The 20,503-nt window shown below is 37.3% G+C and overlaps 1 protein-coding gene across 2 annotated transcripts in view; it reads right to left on the bottom strand.

The window, feature by feature from the left end:
• Positions 1-20,503, bottom strand: part of SKIC3 (SKI3 subunit of superkiller complex) — a 46,879-nt gene that overhangs the window by 23,498 nt on the left and 2,878 nt on the right. Inside the window, exons 4-21 of one of the 2 annotated variants that reach the window (XM_088156598.1) lie at positions 20,205-20,296; positions 19,468-19,543; positions 17,726-17,866; positions 15,629-15,727; positions 15,378-15,486; positions 13,472-13,612; positions 11,985-12,086; positions 9,064-9,197; positions 8,324-8,410; positions 8,133-8,236; positions 7,895-8,021; positions 6,543-6,722; positions 6,015-6,139; positions 5,290-5,543; positions 2,223-2,325; positions 1,353-1,529; positions 351-495; positions 112-190 (exon numbers count right to left, since the gene is read on the bottom strand). In XM_088156598.1, coding sequence (XP_088012724.1) covers positions 112-190; positions 351-495; positions 1,353-1,529; positions 2,223-2,325; positions 5,290-5,543; positions 6,015-6,139; positions 6,543-6,722; positions 7,895-8,021; positions 8,133-8,236; positions 8,324-8,410; positions 9,064-9,197; positions 11,985-12,086; positions 13,472-13,612; positions 15,378-15,486; positions 15,629-15,727; positions 17,726-17,866; positions 19,468-19,543; positions 20,205-20,296 — 2,275 coding nt within the window. Of the gene's footprint in view, positions 1-111; positions 191-350; positions 496-1,352; positions 1,530-2,222; positions 2,326-5,289; positions 5,544-6,014; positions 6,140-6,542; positions 6,723-7,894; positions 8,022-8,132; positions 8,237-8,323; positions 8,411-9,063; positions 9,198-11,984; positions 12,087-13,471; positions 13,613-15,377; positions 15,487-15,628; positions 15,728-17,725; positions 17,867-18,961; positions 19,086-19,467; positions 19,544-20,204; positions 20,297-20,503 lie in introns of those variants that run through there. The other variant, XM_088156599.1, reaches the window with a different exon arrangement.

Genomic DNA, 20,503 nt, shown 5'->3' with positions numbered 1-20,503 from the left:
GGGGAGAAAGGAAAAATGAGACCTATATGTAAATGAATTTCAAAACACCATTAGTCAAGCTGCCTTCTAATTTAGGATGTTAGAGATCTAGGGCTGTCACTGAAGACTTACCACTACAACAAGCAACTACCCCAAGTGCATTCCAATAAAGATGATTTTTGCTGTCAAGTCTCACAGCTTTTTTGAGACACTGGAAGAAAATGAAATGCGGGTTATAATGGTTAGGAGAGCAAAAATTAAGACTTTATGCACTTACTTATTCAGAGATGTAGGTTTCATTGTGGACAGAGAGAATATGAGAGAAGCATGGACATCAATTTAAAGAATGTACCAGGAAATACAAGCAATACCTGCAAAGACTTCTCTAGCAGTTCACTGATCTCATTCACGTTGGTGCCCACTGCTGTGAGGTGCTCCGCTTGTCGATAATAATTTATTCCAAGATCACACCATATGCTAGGCAAAGACATCAGTTTTAAAGCTCTGCCATAACACCTACAGAAACATGAATCATAGAATCGTTACTCCAAGTCTCTACACAAAGAGTAGAAAGCTGAAAAAGCATTCAAAAGTGTGTTTAAAATCATAAACCAATTAACATGCATAAATACAAATAAAATCAGACAAGAACTGAAAGCAAAAAAACCCAACTACTACTAATACATTTTCATTCAAATGCTTATTGTGTCTGAATCAATCATCCTGGTCTAAAGGCAATCCGTAGTGCTCACCACTTACGAAGCCACAGGTGTGGTTATGTAGGTGTGCATTAAACAAAAGCTGTCAGTTACATTATGCATGCTGGTACTTAAAACAAGCATCAGTAATTTTTACAGTTCATCAGGTTTCCCCTAGGAAGTATTTGACTTTACAGATCATGGTAGAGATTCACCAAGCAGCTGCATTTCCTGCCTTACAGATCCAGCTGAGAAAAGCTCAGAGGGAGTCACAGAACAGTGAATTTATGATATTTTTTTACAAGAAAGAGGCACAGACAGAAAACTGAAAGTATTATCCCGGACTTCAGCTGCTCTCAGAGAATTAGTTAGCAAATACTGCAGCCACTGCACTTAAACAGGTGTGATTTGTAGAATAGCAGGGAGAATGTAGTCATACACCTGGAGACAGAAAGGAGAACAGCCAGTGCTGACAGCACTGTGGCAATACAGGAAATATACCCTGAAATGAGTAGTGTAACCTGGAAGAAGCATGAGATTCTATTCACCCAATATGCAGGTAAGTATCAAGAGATCAGCATGTCTTTAATTTTCTACAAATTAAAGTCTAGAATCCTTCAGAATCTATGGAGTCTTAAACGGCAGAGAAGCTCTTGACAATAAAAAAAATATTACCTTCCTCCCAGTATGAGCAGCTCATTTTTCTTCATTATTTGTTTGCTTGCACTTTTATTCAGAAGGGATCCTAGTACTTGAACATTCACTTTGGTTGGTGAAATAACATGCACACTAGTACAGGTATCTCCTAAGAGTTTCCAGAGGCAAGATACATCAGGACGGTGCTTTACTGCCCTACAGTTATAAAGAAAACACACACAACACCCACTCAGACACTTCAACATCCTCTTCCGAAAGGAAGTACCACTTTCAAGAGTGGTACAACCTCAAATGAAATTAATCAGTGAGGTGCTTGATTTAATCCAGTTTCTTCCTATCCAAGCTATAGTTCTAGAAAGATTCAAATTTTTAAAAAATGAACAATAAAAACCAACCAACCAAAACCACTCCAATATGTCAGCTGACTACATGCACTCTTGCACTGTCATATTACAAGACATTAGTCATCTGCAGAAACTTGATGGACTTTCTCCTCTAACAGCAGTTATTCCAAGGTTTGATTTAGGACATCTTATGAAATGCAAAACAAAAAGACTGAGAGAAGGAAGGAATTATTTTCCTCTTATCCATTTTTGGTATGAATACACTCCTCCCAGATACATGTATCAGGAGGACTACACAAGAGAACTCTGAGTCATTTCACACTTTTTTTAGAATCAAACGACTCTGTATCGTTGAAAAAACCAAAATTCTGTAATTGCCATTCATTTAAACAGACTATGTTTAGAATCTGTTATTCAAACCACTTTTAATAAGCACATTCTTACTTCTGGATTAGAAGCCCTAATCCATTTGATTCAGTTTATTTTTCTGCCTGTTAACCAACAATCCCAGCAGAAATTAAATAAGCGAATATTTAGTACCAACCTTGTAAAATATGCAAGGGCCTGCTCTATGTAATCCAGAGCCTTTCTATCCAAATAGTTATCAAGGGCTGCTCTTGCCAGCATGAGATAACACTCACCAAGTCCTGAAAGTAAGAGAAAATATCCTCTGTGAAAAGAAATACTTGTATGATATGCTGAAAAGTATAGTGGGGAAGGAGCCTGGAAGCCTGGTTAGCATTTTGCCTTATGCAAAAGTTTATACCCTGCATATGGTGCAACAAAGACCCACAATGCTCACAACAAAGACTTTGCTTTTAATCTGTCTTCTGAAGCGTGAATTGTAGAATCATTTGGCTACTAAAATAAACCTAATTAATTATTAAAAAATAGCATTTAAGCTTTGGGTTTCAAATATTAAGTAAACCCCTCCTGAGAAATCTGCATTATTACATCCTTGACAAATACAGCAACCTTCAGTTTGCATATGTCAAAAATCAATTCTGAGAAACAAAAAGAATAAAGGATGTCAGGGCAGACAAAAGGGAAAGTCTTCAATGGAGAAAACCTAAAGCCAACATTATTTAATCTTATTTATGTAAGAATTTACTTCATATTGTGTATGGGGTCTGGCTGAGATGGAGTTAACCTGCCCCATAGCAACTGTCACAGCGCTGTGCTATGTATTGGTAGCTGGGAAAAGCTGCTGATAAGACACCAGTGTTTTGTCTGCTGCTGAACAGTGTTTGGAACAGCATCAAGGAAGTCTTTCCAAAATTCACTACAGCAGTAGGCTGGGGTCGTCAGAATCCTGAGAGGAGACACAGCCCGGACAGCTGACCTAAACTGACCAGAGGGATATTTCATACCAGATCACATCTGTTTAGCCATAAAAGCTGAGAGAAATGTCAAAGAGGTGGGGGAGGCACTTGTTATCATATTTGTTTTCTGGAGCAATGACTAGGCAGACTGAAGTCCTACTTCACGAGAAGTGGCTGGATGTCACCTGTTGATAGGAAGTAGAGAATAAGTTTTGTTTTCCTTTGCTTCTGCATGGGGCCTTTGCATTTCCTTTACTAAACTGCATTTATCTTGACCTAAGAGTTTCTTCAACGTTATTTTGTCTTCTATTCGCATCTCACTGAGAAGGGGAGTGACAGAGCAGCTTCATGGGAAGCTGATGTCCAGACAAGGTCAACCCACCACAACTGGAAATAACTCCCACTATTAAAAGGAACTGCATCATATGTCACAATTTCTAACATTTTGGAAATAGTAACTGCTTGGTTTATACATTTGCTGGCACCAGCAGTGATTCTGTCTGGCAGGAAGACACTGGATATGAGTACCACTCATTCTCAGTATTATTTTGACAGTTCTGAAGCTACCCTCCTCATGCTATTGTAATCCTGCACCTATACCAAAATAGTGTTTTCCAAGAGTCGTTATCTTTGGTCCCCCAAAACTTCCAAGATCATGAGCTTATCAGATGCCAAGATACTCTGTAACCAAAAAACAAAATCGATTTTTTTTCCCCCAAAATTACACATAAGATATGCTGGAACAGAAGCAGAATAAATATTTAATAGCATAAAATTAAAACACATTGAAAAGATGCAGTGAAGTAACACCAGTAGTTATTCTCTCAACTATTAGAGACTATGCTTCCAACAACTCAAATCAGCAACTGTTTTATTTGATCAGAACAGTAGAAAATTAACATTGATGGGACAGTCAAAGAACTTCATAGTTTTAAGCAGGTCCACAAAAATTAGAATATTGGACCAAACATTATAAGAAGTCTCTAAGAAAGTGAAGGCTGTTTGGAGACTCAAAAGGATTTAGAGCTAACAAACCAGAGATTACGATGTGAGCAATTATGAAAGAAGACTTGGGAGATGTAAGAAAACAGTATGTAAAAAGTAAGTATGGGGAGGAATCTTGATACTGTGTACTTAAGTACTCTTAAAACGTTTTAATACTAGTAACACTGTCAGCTGTTACCTACGGACAAAGAAAAAGGCATATGCACGTGCACAGGTCTATACAGCACCTTTGCAAACTGCTGCTGCAGCAGTTGCTCTTGCCTTATTGCCCAACAACTAGCAAAACTGGCTAAATACAATACTCTCCCACTCCATTATGGAGCTTTTGCCATGTCACTTAAGCCTGAAAAATAATCAGTGGAGTTATGCAGGAGGAGGTAGAAGTGCCAACCACATTGTAACTTTTTCAGATGAAAAATCCACTGTTGCAACAATTACCCAACATTTCTGAATTAAGTCTTACAAGAATCCATTTGGACTCATCTAAAAACCAAAACCATTACATACAATGAAAAAATAATTAAAAATTAAAACTAGCATCAAGCAGCAAACAGCACCTGTTTCAAATGGGTATATGGGGTGAGAATGATTAAAGACTAAGTGGCAGGGAGAAGGCAAACAGAGCAATTACTCATTTTTTACCAAAATTTTATACATTCCTTGCATTACATAACTTCTGAATCACAATTCCATCACAACAAAGAAGTTTCAATTGCCCCACTTCTCTCTATTCCTACCTATATCCTGAAGGTCTCTACTCCCACCACCTGTAACACTTGTGAGACCTCTTGGGATTTACTGCTATTTTTCACTACTTGAAGTTCAGAGGGGTCTAAATCACTAGACTAACACAAGAAGTGAGGAATGCATTGTCAAGAGCAGAAGAAAATCAGCCTAAGTTCATCTCTTTGAAATGGAACTGATTTCATTGCCTATTGGGCCAGTGTCTTACTGCTTAAGTAAAACTGCAGCACTGCTAGGTGGCTTCCACTATGTATCTTCAATTTTTCTACTCATTTGGCCTGGTAGCCACACAGGATTAATTACCTTTCCTGCTTACTTGAAAGAGAAATAATCATTCACATTCTTCACGATTTTATAGAGTTTTTCAGGTATTTGTGCTACTACAAACCAGCTTTCATGGGGGACCTCATGGCCCTACATACCCAAAATAAAACTCGATCCTTCCATACAGGACAACCTCAATACATCAACGCCCCCCCCCAAAAGACTGAAACACTACAGTGTGTAAAGGGAAGAAAAGCGAAAATTCAGACATACTACCTTTCAATGCGGGCACATAGTTTTCTGTCTTCTTTAAAATTTGTTGATAGGTAGCTATAGCATTTTCATATTTGCCTAGAATCTGCTCAAGTGCTGCTGCTCTGTAAATGCTGTACACGAGTCCTGGGTTCAGCTCACTTGCTTTCCTGAAGGATTTCAGAGCTGTTGAGTAGCTACCTCTGTTCAAGTAAGCCTCCCCTAGAGACTCCCAGCAGTTGGAATCCTTTGGATCAGCCCTGAGAGCTGCCTGCAAACTGAAGATATCAAGACATACATTTATTTAAATGAAATATGATACAATTTAACATAAATTATTTTCCTTTCATTGTATATGCTTAGGACACTAATTTTGCATTATATGCTCTTCAGGACACAAATGTACAATTACAAAGAACTTTTAAACAAAGCATAGTAGCTTTTTTGTCTTCAGAGGGCATCACACAATTTTAGGAATTGTATCTAACCCTGGCTATTCAGTGCTGTAGCAGCTTGTCTGTGCCTGTCACCAGGCTTGTTAGTACAAAACACTGCTATGTTAGCAAGACTACATTTTGTGACTTTTAGAACTGAAGAGAATCTAAGAGAGACACAACTCACTCAGACCCATTTCCCATTGTTTAGTACAAACTATAATCACCTCACTTATTTTGAAAACTTGCTATGAGCAAAGACCATTTCATTGGGATTTGCAGAAAAGGATTTAAACCAACCACCAGTTGTCTTACTCAGCCACTGCTTGTGACGGCTGACCAGTTCTCAAGTAGTAAAGTCCACGATGAAGCCAGGCCCATTTTGCTGTACCAGGTCTTGCTTTTTCAGTTACTTCATTCAGGATTGACAGAGCAGTGTCCTAACAAAGCACCAAATATCAAGTTAGTAAACAGAAATAATTCAAAAAATACTTATGACTTTCTATGCTTTCCTCAAAGTAGCAAGATGGAGGAAGGAAAAAAGAAGTTAGACACGCCAAATAAAGAAAACTTCCAACTTTCTCTTTACGTTCCCTACTGAAAAAATCCTTTATTTGTATCACACATGATGACTCTTATGCTAAGCTTGGTTCCCCCCAGATAAATTTAATTTGGAATTGAAACATAAAATTGAAGCAAGTCCAACTATAAAAGCTGCTAGGCAATGACAGAACATTTGTCTTCTGATCTTAAATACAGAGGAAACCTGAAGTGTTTCTTCAGAGGAGGATTAACAGAAGAGCAGCAAAACGGCAGTAATCTGACATTGTGAATGTACAATACCATGTCTCCAAGTTCCACACTTAAGTTGACAGCAGCTGTTCCAGATTCTTCATCCATCTCATCCAGTTCAAAAGCCTTTTTATAGCAACCACGAGCTCTACTTTTGTCTCCAGCAATGTCTCTGTAGTAGCTACCTAGATAACGAAAGGCACTTCCCAAGTAGCTGTCCAATTTTGCAGCCTATAAGGAAATATGAACACAACGTCAGACAGCATTCTGAAAGATTATACCCACAGACAGGTTCAGTGATAGCTACTTGTTTAGCCTCTGCTCATCATATATTTTAAGCCCCTTCTGTGATATACCTGTGCTGTCAAACTTTATTTTAAAATTGCACAGATTACCTGAGCTTTAAATATCTGGAAAATCTGCCACAAATCTCATGACAAAAAGCTTTTTGCACACAAAATACTGAAACAGTTGTGCTAGGACAAAGTAAATACTTACAACATCTCATAATTTTCATGTTTTACTCTGTTTCAGTCATTATGTTCATACTCTTACCATACTACACCACAATTAACTCCTGCCATTTCTAAAGTTTCAGTTCCTTCTTAGATGCACTTGGCAGATTTGCTTATAGTTAAGAAACCCACAGCCTTCAAGCAGCAGGAAACAGCTTTGTCAGTAATAATTAAGACTGCATAAAATGGTTTAGAACCAAAAGAACTGTTCAACTACATTTGCTACTATACTCTGCTGTTATTAAAGTGCAAACAGTAGGCAATGATTTGAGTTCCCAATACATATCATAAAGTTACACGGTGAGTTTACAGTGCCTACAGTTTTATTTTGCATACTTTCAAGTTACTAACACAGATGTCGAACTAAACCTTTTGGATTCATGTTATGGTCTATGTTCAGAAAAAAAGCCACAATTACTAAAACCCCAAATATCAGGAAAAGCATATAAATTATAGGGCTTTACCAACTTATATCCTTGGACATACACTGAAACCCTAACACCATTCTTAACTTTTTTCCTTCATTTTTTTTTCAATTTTAATTCTGCCCTCCCCATTTCAAAGACATATGCTGCATATCTAGAGGCCTCCACTTTCCAAAACGCAAGGAGATCAGCTAGAGGTAATTACCACTAAGTTTTGCCTATTCAAAGGCTAAAGAATTCGTTGAAAAGAGGGGAAAAAAAAAAAACAGGGAGATTCAAGGTAACTGCACAGCACCTTGCAATGCCTTTCTGCACAGCAGAACCTAGTTTGCAGGCTCTGGAGGTTCAAACATTGTAACAAGGAGAATATTCAAGTCTCTCATTCCAGTCAGTGTATTTTCCATACTTGGCTTCTGATGTAGGAAAACTCTAATTCTACAACAACAGTTAAAGTAGTCTTTACCTTCAAGAACTGAGTGAGTGCTTTTCCTTTGTCTTTTTTTGTCTCATCACTCATGAACCAGTATGTGAGCCCCAGGTACTGATGATACTCTGCAGTTCCAGCCTTTCTTTCAACAGCATTTAGAAAACTAAACAACATGAACACAGATCAGGTCAGACAAATTCTCAAAAGCTGCAAAACATTATATTCTATTCTCCCATAACACTTCCCTGTTAGAGGAAAAAAAACAAGAGAGTACCTTTTTTCTGCCTGTTCATAGTTCTTTTGGGAATAATGGATTAAACCATCCAGAGCATGGGCCTCAGCCAGATCAGGGTGGGACAACAGAAGCTCTTGTGAAATCTGAAAAGGATGTCATTTTTCCCTAGTTACTTTCTCTATGGAATCAAGAATTGTACTTAGCTCACAGGAATGACAAAAAGCACTAACCTTTGAAGCTTGATCCATTAAACCTTTCTTTAAATAAGCCTGACCCCTAAGAGCTGAAACCACTGGATCACTGCTTCCATCTACAATCTAGAAAATCAAGTAATAAAAACAATTAATTTATTCTCTCCCCACATTAAGAAGTCCAAGTTGTCAAAAGCAGAAAGACTGCATGAAGATGAAGACGAGAAAGCATCTAGAGGTTTTCTCTATTACCCCTGAGAAGATTTAGAATAATTCTGATGAAGATCAAGTATAAGATTGTAGAGAGCAATGACAAAGGTACAGAAATACGAAGAACAACAACAAAGAATGAAACTGCATGACAAAAACAAGGGGAAGCAACTTCTGCTAAAAGTTAACCATTCAATCTTAAAGTAATATGTTCCTCTTCATGACTAAAGACAAGTGAGTGACAGATATGGGAGGCAGAACTATAACATGAATTCAAATTAAGATGAATAACAGCACAGAACTAGCAAGAGTGAGCAAGACCAAACAAAGTCAAAAGTGACAGCTTCTAAAATTAGAATTGCAAATGAAAAAGAGCTGCAGCAAACCCTGAAAAAGCAGGGATGTAAGAAATGTTTGAATTACATGACAGCTGGTAGGAACAGTCTAAACTATGAAGTTGAAAGGAGGCCAGGGTAGAAATACTCAACTTAAGTACAGAAAGGTAAGAGCACTTTTTAATATTTAAAAAAAAACAAAACAAAACAAAACATTTTAGTCAATAAAAGTACCTGCTCAAGTGCTCTAATGGCTTCTTCCACAGCATCAGCATCAGCTATTTTAATCAAAGCCTCTGCTTTCAACTGAAGGGCAAGATTCTTCCGCTGAAGATTAGGACCCTCAGGAGCTCCAAGAGCCTCAAGAGCTGTTGACAAGAAGAACCTTTCATCAAGTTAAACAAGAAAATAAAAAATACAGAGAGCAGCATTCTCCCAAATATTTAAAAAATCATATTAATTACAATTTTTCTGTCTAATAGAACACCACTCAGACCGCTCTCCCCCATATATAAGGAATTGTCCTGTAAAATTTCTCTTCATTCAAGTTTACAAATTAAGTCAATTCTAGGAGGTCAGCTCAGATGCATGGATACGGATTGCTTTCTAGCTGCAGGCATTATATATGAAGTGCTACCATTTTTCTTATTGGAGTTCTAAAGAAACAATGACCTTTCAACAGACAAGTTGTTTTGCATTTCACTGTTCAAATAGAAGAATATTACTAAAACCCGGGATTTACCTTGGTGCCTATACAAAAGTTACTTTGTACCCCTTAATGCAGCTCTGATTACTTTTTGAATACACAATGTCGTCTCACCTCAGAGACTCAAGGCATCTCTGTTGAGCATCACAATTCTCCAAAGGCAAGAACTTCCTGCATAACTCAATTAATTTGTATTTATTTATTTATTTATTTATTTTCATGTGTGATGAGCTTATGTCTCATTAGATACAGCCACTAAGACAAGACAAGCAAAAAGCAATGTTTCCCCAAAATTGTCTCCAACTTTCCACACATGTTTTGGACTCAAAAACTCCTGCATCAACACCATCTATTAGAAAGGAACTGAACTTCTCACATTGAAAAACAAAACCTGTTTCGTTTTCTCTGAGCTTGACATTTTAGTTGTATTTAGTACTAGGCAGACCTCATATTGGAAAAAAACCCACTCAGTCTTTATTCATATTCCACATCATTTGCATCTTCACAGAGTTCAAAATTATATCTTCTCCAGGCTGCAAAAGGACTTGACAGACTATTTACTTGTTCTCATATGCTGCGTGTTTTAATTCATTTGATCAACCTTATTTCTAGTCTATTAACTTCTACTCTTATTTTCTTTTTAAGATGGGGTGGATAGTTACCAAAATTACACACAGATTTTATTACGCTGCTTATGTTCTTAAAGACACTGTATGTCGATGGTATGTTTCACCAACCATTCCCTTCTCTGAAATTGCTAATATTTGACTTGCCTGTAAAACACATCAGAGGAAAGAAACAGTCCTATTTTTTCCTACCGAATAAGGACCTTCTGCACTCTTCTTCAATGAGAGTGTAGGGTAGCTTTGTGAGAACGCTTCTTCCCACAACTCTAGCATTCTGCACTTAAAATAATGAATAAAATTCTGTAATCTTAACCCACAGTTTTGCACTCTGGTAATCCCCTCAAAGTTTTGCAGTCTGCTTTGCATAGCAGCAAACTATAACCTTATTACTCAGCATTCACAAACAGCAATGGTATCAGGGAAAATGTCAGGGATACCTCCTTCCACCTGAAAACAGACATAATTACTATAGTGCGCTCTACTTTTTAACTTACTTAAAACAAAAAAACCCAACACTCAGTGTTACAACTTCTTAACCCAAGGCTACTCAGTTTCCTTAACAGTCTTAAGAGATTCAAGGGATCTTACCAATTACCACCTGGAAATCTCCTTTACAGCTCATAAGCTCCTTGAAGGAGTTCTAAATAAGCAACTTTAAAAAGGCCATGCTGTCTCCCCCAAAGTATTTTTCTACATAAATTCTTTAACTCTATTGTTTCAGTTTTAACTATTTCAACCACTAAATATACCAGACCTATCAGTGGTTTCCCTGAACTTTCCTAGAACCTTTTTTAAAATTCAGGGTCATGCTACCTACTTCCAAGCATTTGGGTGCCAAGACAATTTCAGCAAGCAATTACAGAAACTCCTTAAAACTCCACCATTTTCACCTTTATCTTCCTCAGTCAATTCCTAAGTGGATATCTCATAGTTCCTTAATGCTATGTTTCCTTGTCTTGTTTTACACACACTGTTATTAACACTGTAATCACAGATGAGCTGTTAGATCAATCTGCTGAAAAGAAGGATCATAGTATAAAGTTATCCTGAGCTCTTCCACCCTGAACAAAGATGGGAAAAGAATTACCTAATTTTCATCTTTTCTCCAATAAGTATCATTTTTTACCTATTTTATTCCATTTTCATTTTTCCTCCACCCAAATTTATAAGTCTTTTGAATTTCCCTCGCCAGCAAGTACTTTCTCTTGATTTCCCATGAATGTCTGGCCAGGTCTGTATACTTTTACTTCTTCAAGTCTTTCTTGAGAAATTTTCACTGCATTTTGTCCCTGCCACAAAAGAAGTCTGCTTTAGATGCTCCTTCATTTATAACCACCAGAGTGGCTTTGTCCAGTTGAGATATGAATCACTAGATCACAATAATTGCCCTCACTGCCAGCTAGCACAGATGAAATTTTACACTTAGTGAGTTTCTTCAAATGCAGCTCTACTGTGCATAATTTCCGCATTTTACATTAACTTGATTAAAAATTTGTTTTTCAGATTGGAACATGATATTACCAGGCTAAATATTTGTGACACCTACCCTTGAGGTTTCACGCAATCTGTTGCTTGCCAGCATTTGTCAGCCACCAGCAGAAGCAGTACACCAGAACATGTAAACCTCCTAAATATTAACCATCAGACAGCTTTCTGGATCCACTTAGCCAAGTATTTTCTCTGTTCCTAAGACTAAGCAACATAACCGCGAGACTGCAAAAAGCAAGGGACTGTGACTACTGCTACCACACAAAGGCCACACTGGCTGGACTACATAAAGCAGCGTAGCTCTGCAGTTGCTCTTTCAATTAGCAGGCACTTACCTTGATTACAGGACAGGACAGCACTCCTATGCTCATGGATTTTCATCTGTGCCTCTGCTAAATAATGCCATGCTGCTGGACACTGATTAGTCTTCTGCAAACCTAGTAAGAGTTTAAGGAAGACACTTTACAAAGTTGCTTAGGGTTGCAATGACACTGTAGCTAGGAGATACTATATTTCCATATAATGCCATCAAAAACTATAAATCAGATAGTAAGACTTGCAGTATTTTTTCCTGGGTCCTATTTTAGACTGTTTTGGACATGGAAGCTTCCATGCAGTAAGGTAAAAACTAGAAAGCATATAAGTTAGGATTAATTTTTACATATACTGAAACTTTCTGATGAACCTGCCTTAATTAAAGATTCACTAATAAAACTGAATAATAACTGAAATTAAAGATTCACTAATGTTTTCTGATATATAACTACTATAGAATGCCAGGAAGCCTCGATGCCTAAGATGCAAACATATGGCTTGTTGGAGCAAACATTATTTCCAAAGTCTCTGTGTTTACATATTATAGCAAGAGCCTTGTGTTTGTGTTCTTTCCGCTGTAAGCAAAGTCTATATGTAAAAGTAAAAATTGAAAAACCACTTAACAATTAAAATAAAATACTATTTTTTGTCAAAACATACAGGGGTCGTTTAAGCCAGAAGAATTTGTTTTCCAAGAAACACTTTTTCCTCTTCATGTGCTCTTAGGCACATGAAACTTTTATGTCATATTTTAGTTAAGATACTGTTTCACTGCAGAATATTCCAAAATTCCACTTCAGAAACAATCTTATTCTAAACCTAGAAAAATGGATGCAGGACATCACAGCATAGTCTGATTGACTCATGAATGCTTACATTTCAGTTATTTACCCAGTTTTCACTATAAGCTGCCATAGCAGCACAGTGAGAGTGGGCAGTTTCATTTTCCCACTTATGAGTACTTTGGAAAGAGTTTTGCCATTTCCTCATTTACTCATCTGTAAATTAGCTTGCCATAAGCAAGTTAATTTACAGATGACTAAGCCAAGTCTTCAGCAAATATGGTTACTGTAAAACAACAAAAAAGAAAGAAACTTAAAATATTTCTCTCTAGATACTCAATGTAAGTCTTTACCCAATATAAGTGTTAAAGAGGTTTTAAAATTAAGTAACTTCAGAGAAAAGTCATCTTTGTACAGGCAGAGTAATGCAATGACTACCTTCTCTACTAAAGAAGGTGTATTACATTTGAATTCATAAATTTAACATTTCTTCATTTATTGCTATTGCTCCATTTAGTGTTTCATATACTTATTTCCCAAATAACAGTAGGATTAAAAATAGCTTACCATAAAACATACAGAGCTGACTATAATACAAATGAAACGCTTCAGATATGTTGCACTTCGCAACCTACTACACAAGTATAAGATTTCCTAACTTTTCAATATAAACTAACACTGATGTTCAAGTTACAGACTAATTATATCTCCTATTGCACATTTACCTTCAGTCAGACTCTTAACTGCCTCCTTGTATTTATTTTCTTTGAGGCATTTTATACCAAAACCAATGACGGCTGGACCACTGTTTGCATCCATCTCGAAAAGCCTAGAGAAACAGTGCAGGGCCTCTTCTGACAAAGTACCTGGTTTCAGAAAAAGACACATTTTGCAGGCTTTTAGACAAAAAAACCAGACAAACAACTGCAACAGTTTATTTTACCTAGGCAAATAATCCTTATCCTTCAAGTTCAAAGTGATTTTCCAAAGGCACTGCACACTTACTGTCCTCTATCCCATTATAAAAACAAAACCCAAGACGTAATCTAAACACTCAATACTGTGAAACAAAATAAACTAACAGTCTGAAACCTGAATAACCACTTTTGTTAAATTACTCCAGGTATACTTCCTTTATTTATAAATATTAGTAATTTCATATGCTTTTCACTGAAGTAAGTTCACCTGAATGCCCACACGTCAAAATCTGCCACAAATAAATAAAAATAATTTCCTTTCAGAAGACACATTTTGTACCTACCAATTTGCTGTGATAAGCTTGCTGAAACTACCCTGTTGTGAAACCATATAATTTAATGTTTTAGCTTAATTTTAACTGATGCCACTAACTTCTGACGTTTGTGTTTAGCTGTGATTGTAGACTTGGCAATGCTTACAGGAACTTTGTGACTTGTTGCAACAACCTTCCAACCATTATTTTCTTAAAAAAAATATTGATTCATGAGGGATAACAGTTACTTTCATCTGCATTTGCTAGAGGTGACTTTACAATGCATCTGAATTAACAAGCCTACAAGCAGTGCAGGATATGAAGGATTAAAACATTTAACTCAGATCTAAAAAAAACAGCCTTACTAAAACATAAGCAGCATCTTTCCCCCTCCACGAAGTTTGTAGGACAGTGAGATGTTGCCAGAGTGTTAGTATACAAGAACTGCACTAATCTTTCCTTTTGAAAATTAGTTTCTGCCTGTTTCTCCAAAATATAAAGCATTTTCAAACACTTTACAAACTGAGAGTCTGGGCCTCATTTGTCTTCATACTTTCAAAAGCAAAGTGAAAAATTCTTACTTGCTTTATTTGCTACCATATTCCATTTCTTCAAACCAGGAAAAGGTCTTTTTCTACCTAAGCTAAAAGTTGTTTCTAGAGGGCTTTTTTTTCTGATTTGGTTTCCTTGCTTTAAAAAGACATAAAATCAACTTCTGATGCCTTAAACAATGAAATGAAAAGCTACAATCTAGTAATTATTTTTGAAAATTATGAGAAAGTGTCTAACACTATTACAAGGTTGTTTAGTAAATGATTCAAAATAGTAATGCATAGTTTCAGATCCCTGCACTTCTGAATATACCATGTTTTCTTTATCCCCCTCAAAGATTCTCCTTTTCTCCTCAGAATACATATCTAAATAGATCTATTTATTCCCTGTTCACACGGGACACTTCCTAACAGAGTTTTACAAATGTTTATCTGTTTTGGGGGCGTATTTTGGTGACAAAAGAGAATCTGTGTCAAGAATAACCTAAGTGCAGTCCATCGTGAACCTCAGAACACAGGCTAACACCCTTTCATTTTTTCTTAAAAGGTCAAGAAGCTAATCCTCCTTTATCTGCAGAGGGTGCTTTTCAAGTAAGGCGTTTTTTCTTTGAGACTTCAAAGAGCTGGACTTAACTGATGGGAGGTTTTTGTCACTTAGAGTGATTACTCAGTTACTCAGAGATGGGAAATGACAAGTCATAGGACCAAACACTTTATTTCCAGAAACATAACACAGAAGAGTGTACTTGTACACTCTTTGTGAAAGGTAAAAACTTGTTAACAGATTGTCATAAAAACAACAATTTAAAAAATTTAAGCCCCAGAAATGCCTAAATGCATCCTACTCACCTGACTGAACAAAGTGCAAGCAAAGTACTTCCAAAGGGTAACTCACAGTAGGGTACAAATCCACCATATCACGACAGGCTTTTTCCAACCTAGCTACTTCATGAGGAAACTTGAAAGGGAAAAAAAGTACACAGTTATTTGTGTGAGTTCTCAGATGTGAAATAATGCATGTATTTTCTTACTGGAAAGGCTTAATATAGTTTTATCTTAAACATAAGTTACCTTAAACATAAGGTTTAATGTAACCTTACTTTTGATAAGCACTGTATGAAGTCTTTGTAAAGATTTTGGTGGTCGTCCCCAGGAACAGTGTCAGCAGAGTGCAGCGCATGTTCAAATGCAGTCAAAAGCTGAAATAACAAAAAGTGTTTTTGTTATTAGTGCAAAAAAATTAGTCTAGGGAGATGTTATCTTCATAGAATAGAATATTTCAGTTGGAAGGAACATACAACAACAATCATCTAGTCCACATGCCTCAGCACTTCAGATCTGATGAAAAGCTAAAGCATATTATTAAAGGCATTGACCAAATGCCTCTTGAACACTGATAGATTTCGGGCATCAACTGACTTTCCAGCAAGGCTGCTTCAGTGTTTGACCACCCTTCTGGTAAAGAAATGCTGCCACATGTCAAGTCCCATGAACCAGACCCATACATTCTATATTACTAGATGCCAGAAAGAATAGCTCAGCACGTCCCTTCCCCTGCTCAGGAAGCTGCAGACAGTACAGGGCAGCCCTCAGTCTCCTCCAAACTAAGAAAACCCAAAGTTATCATCTGCTCCTTAGAGGACATCTTTCCAGCCCTTCCATATTAAAGTGGAAGTAAGTCTACACTAGTGCTATGAACGGATGAAGTCATGAAGCCAGCTCCTTATCATGAAGCAGCATTCAGGATCTAAAGCATCTAAATTGTCCAGTACAAGATGAAGCAATAAAATGCTGCCACACGTAAGATGGTACAAGGAAGGTAAAATTTTTAAGAACATACATCCTTCTTCAAACCTAATCCCAATTCAAAGAAGGAAATTAGGTTACTATCCTGTAAGGTTAGCTGTCAGGCCTTCTCTCCACTCTGGTCTAGGTGTCTTTTTTTCCTTGACTCCTTATATATAAGGGAACACAGGCACCAGAGTGCAGGCTCACAAACAAGCACACTAAACAAAATATTGTACAGAGCTTGTCACTAGAGCAATACTGAAGTGTGTTGCCTTCAGGTCCACATCCTTCCAGGTTCAACTGCATTACTCAAAACTGCAGTAAACTGTAAATTTGCATGTGAAACGTATTCCTGATGGTTTATGATATTTTTAAAATATTTTTTCTTTCCGAAAAAGAAAGCAGTGCTGCCTGCAGCACCTCTTTTCTACACTAGCTTGTAAGTTTAAGCTTTTGCCTTCTCAAAAGTAAGAGATCCAGATTCAATTTTCTGCCATCTGAAACTACTTCAGTTTGTATTTTGTCCTTTCTGAAGCACTGCTATCAAGCAGACTGGAGATGAGAAATTTCCACCTTTCATGTTGAAGGAAGTTCATCTTCCAAGAACAGATAAATCAGATATAATAAAATTAACTTAGTCCACAGAGAACACAGAATGAGTATAATTCATGACCATTTTGTTTGGTTTCAATCAGCTCTGACACTTTCCTAAGAATTTAAAGCTTAGCATCTAAAGGAGAAAAGAAAATTTGAACCAAAACATTCCTATCTAGGATAAAGAATAGGTACAAGGAAATGGAAAAACCTCACAAAGCCATCTCTTCCAACTTGGATGAAAGCAGGGGAACTTTGTTGTTAGGAAGAACATCTGTATTGGTTTTGTGTGGCAAAGCTTTCCTAATGGGACGCTAAGTGGGGTGGTTTCTATGAGAAGCTGCTAGAAACTTCCCCGATGTCCAACAGAGTCCATGCTAGCTGGCTTCAAGACAGTCATGCTGTTGGCTGAGGCTGAGAGCATCAGCAATGCTGGTAGTGCCCCTGGGTAACAGATTCAAGAAGGGGGGAAAAAAGGCAGCACAACAGCAATTACAGGCAGATAGAGGTGTAAGAACATGTGAGAGCAAGAGAAGGATCCATGCTGGAGCAGTCTGTTACTGAAGGACTGCACGCAGTGGAATGAACCATGCTATAACAATTTGTGAAGAATTTAGGTGACTCATTACACCTAAGGTTCATCTCAAGCTGCTGCACAGTTACTGTTTTTGTCAGAAGGTAAAATTGTCCAGCTTTTCCTCAGAAGCTTAGTATCTCTGAACATTGAGACAGTCAACCCAGACAAACAGGCTTCAATTACTAGTTGCACTGTACATATATATGTACCTAGCTGAACAAGGAGTGAGAAACATTACCAACTGCCCAGTCTTATTATCCTGATTCCTTGTACTGTCTTTCAGTAAATGGATCATCTTCTTCCAAAGTTGATGAAGCTCTGCCTTTTCTGCACCTTCCTCCTGTTTCATCCTTATTAGCTTCTGCCAAGTTTCAGCCACCTGTCAACAGGAACAAATGATCGATGCTGTTACTCTTCAAAGAGCTGAAAGTCTGATATAAGTAGTCAACTTTTCACCAAAATTCACTGGAAGCTGGGTAAATAAACTGGTGTCACAAAGTAGCTTTAAGAAGTCAGCATTAATTACTGGGTAAGGGCTGCACGGGGGACTGCCCCACCTAGCGTGCATTCAGATTCTCTGCAAGTGCGTTGCTTATATACAGTCACCACATACGTATTGTAATTGCTTATTACCCTAAAACCCTCCCTGGTTCAGTCTTTTCATACTCTTGTTTAGGCTATGTTTAGGCTTGGCATTCCTAAGTCAGATGTCCTCTCGTTTTTTTTTCTGTCCTTGCTCAGAAAGCAGATCCTGCACACCCTGTTTCTTTGCCAAAAGTGTACAGACTACAGTAGAACTCATTCTTGGATTACCCCTCTGGTATCAAACTACCACTCTAGGGTAGACAAAACAGTAACATTTAAAGTAACCCAGATTTACCTGCTTTCTGATTAAATAAATAGCAAGTCCCAAAGCCTTATGTGGAACCTCTCCACCTTCCAAGGAACAGTAAATAAGGTAGAGAGCATCAAAAGTACATTAATTCTGACTCTGGTTCCTGAAGGAAATCAACAGTAAAAGTAGACCTAAAGATCTAGAGCACTACAAAAGGAAAGAGAACAAAAGCAGCAGTCCACACTGAAATTCCAGTGTGGAAAAGTCAACAGAACTAAAAACAAAATATAGGACCCTGAAGGCTAACTTCACTTTCTTGTTCCATATAGAGTAAGTATGCCTTCATATGCTAAACTGTTGGCATTAAATTTAGTTTAAGAAGCTGGTATACAGTGAGGCTTCGGAACTAATTAATAGTCTCCAGCCCCATGCTCTGTGCTATGTAAAATTTCTCATGCTCCAATGATGGAGGAAAGGCAGGAAGATGACATGGAGTACAATCATGCACCACAATGTAAGAAAATAGCCTTTTCGAAGGCAAAGGAAAAGTGAACAGCATACCTCCAAAATATACATTCTGTAACAATACCACATAGATTGCAGGAAACATTACTAACATTACCACCTCATGGTACTGACCAGTGCCACGATGATTTCTGCAAAACTAGTGTTGCTCTTTTCATGTCCTTATCATTGTGCTGGGAATGAGTTCAGGTTGTGCACATATCCCACCTCACTCTCTAAAATGAAGCTTCAGTAACAGCCTAGGAAGAGATCACCCCACCAGTGAAAGGCTCATCGGACACACAGCACTGGCCAAGCCAGGCAAGGACATCTGACTCACACACATGGCGTGTAAATGTGCATTTGATACCATTTTTGAGTTCTAGAAATACAACAGAAGAATGATATTCTGCCTTTTAGTCTCAACACTAATAGTCTTTCACAGCTCTGTCAGCTTAATGGATTACATCCAAGTCTCATCCAGTGGAAACGACAAAATAGAGTTAAAATCAGTTCTTTCTGGTTGTGGTCCACAAGGAGATCTTAAGTGGTCTTGGCCCGTAAGAGTGGGGATTCCTTGACGAAAACTGATTAGATCAAATGGAAAATTATTGTTAGAAGTAAGAAAGTGCTTGACCTACCTCTAAATATTTCTTTTCTTGATGGTATAGTTCCACAAGCTTGTTACATACATCACACCATTTCTGCTTGTCACCACTAGAAAGAAGGAAGAAAATTCCCCCCAAACAAACTAAGTTATTCATATACTAGTGTAATTTTTTTCAAATTCTGACAAATAATTTTAAGTAAGTTCAGCTGTCAAACTGATACTTAGAATAAATACTACAAATTGCCCTAGAAGTTTTACTCATTGCTGCTCTGAATAAAAAAAAATACTACTTTTAGGGACTTTTTTAATCAGTTTTCAAAGTAAGACAACAGCCAAACACTACAGTCAACTACAGTGACAGCTGATTTAGGTTTGTTTAGAACTGTACCTCTATGAATTGCATGACACATATTCCGTGATCTTAAAGCAGTGAAAAATAAGCCTTCTTATTAATGCAGGCAATGAACTAACAAAAATAAATGCTTCAAGGCAGTGAGTTTAGATGGGAATAGGGCAACATGGAATTCCCTAACTACTAACCTTAAGTACAAGTAAACTAAATAAACAAACAAATAAACTAAGAGTTTTTGCTCTACCAAAAGAGACAGGAAACAGAAACCTTACCTAAGTAGACAAAACGTTAGCAAAAGGGCCAAATCACTCATGTGAGAAGGCTTTAAAAACCCGAAGTCTATACTGTATATCATCAATGGCATTCACTGAACTAGGAATCTTAAGACTGAATTAATGGCATTCAATATCCCTTACCTTTCATAGAGTTCCAAGAGTTTTAGGTAAACATCTGCTAAGTCTCCTTTGACATCTGTTTGGTTGGGTTTCTCATACAAATTTGCTAATCCCTTAAGAAAAAAACAAAAAAAAAGTACAGGAACTAAGATTTGCTGACAATGCTTATGTTTTATGAGAATGCTACCTGATCTGCATGCAAGAAATATTCCACTGCCTTCAATGGGGTCAAGTGTTAAGGCAGTAATCACTGTGCAGAATTCTGACCAGTCCACTCAATCTACTTCTATTAAGTGAAAAGCTTTCTTCACTTTCTTTAC

Source organism: Sturnus vulgaris, chromosome Z (assembly GCF_052056855.1).
Source record: "Sturnus vulgaris isolate bStuVul1 chromosome Z, bStuVul1.hap1, whole genome shotgun sequence".
Lineage (NCBI taxonomy): Eukaryota > Metazoa > Chordata > Aves > Passeriformes > Sturnidae > Sturnus > Sturnus vulgaris.
This window is presented reverse-complemented; position numbering and strand designations above follow the sequence as displayed.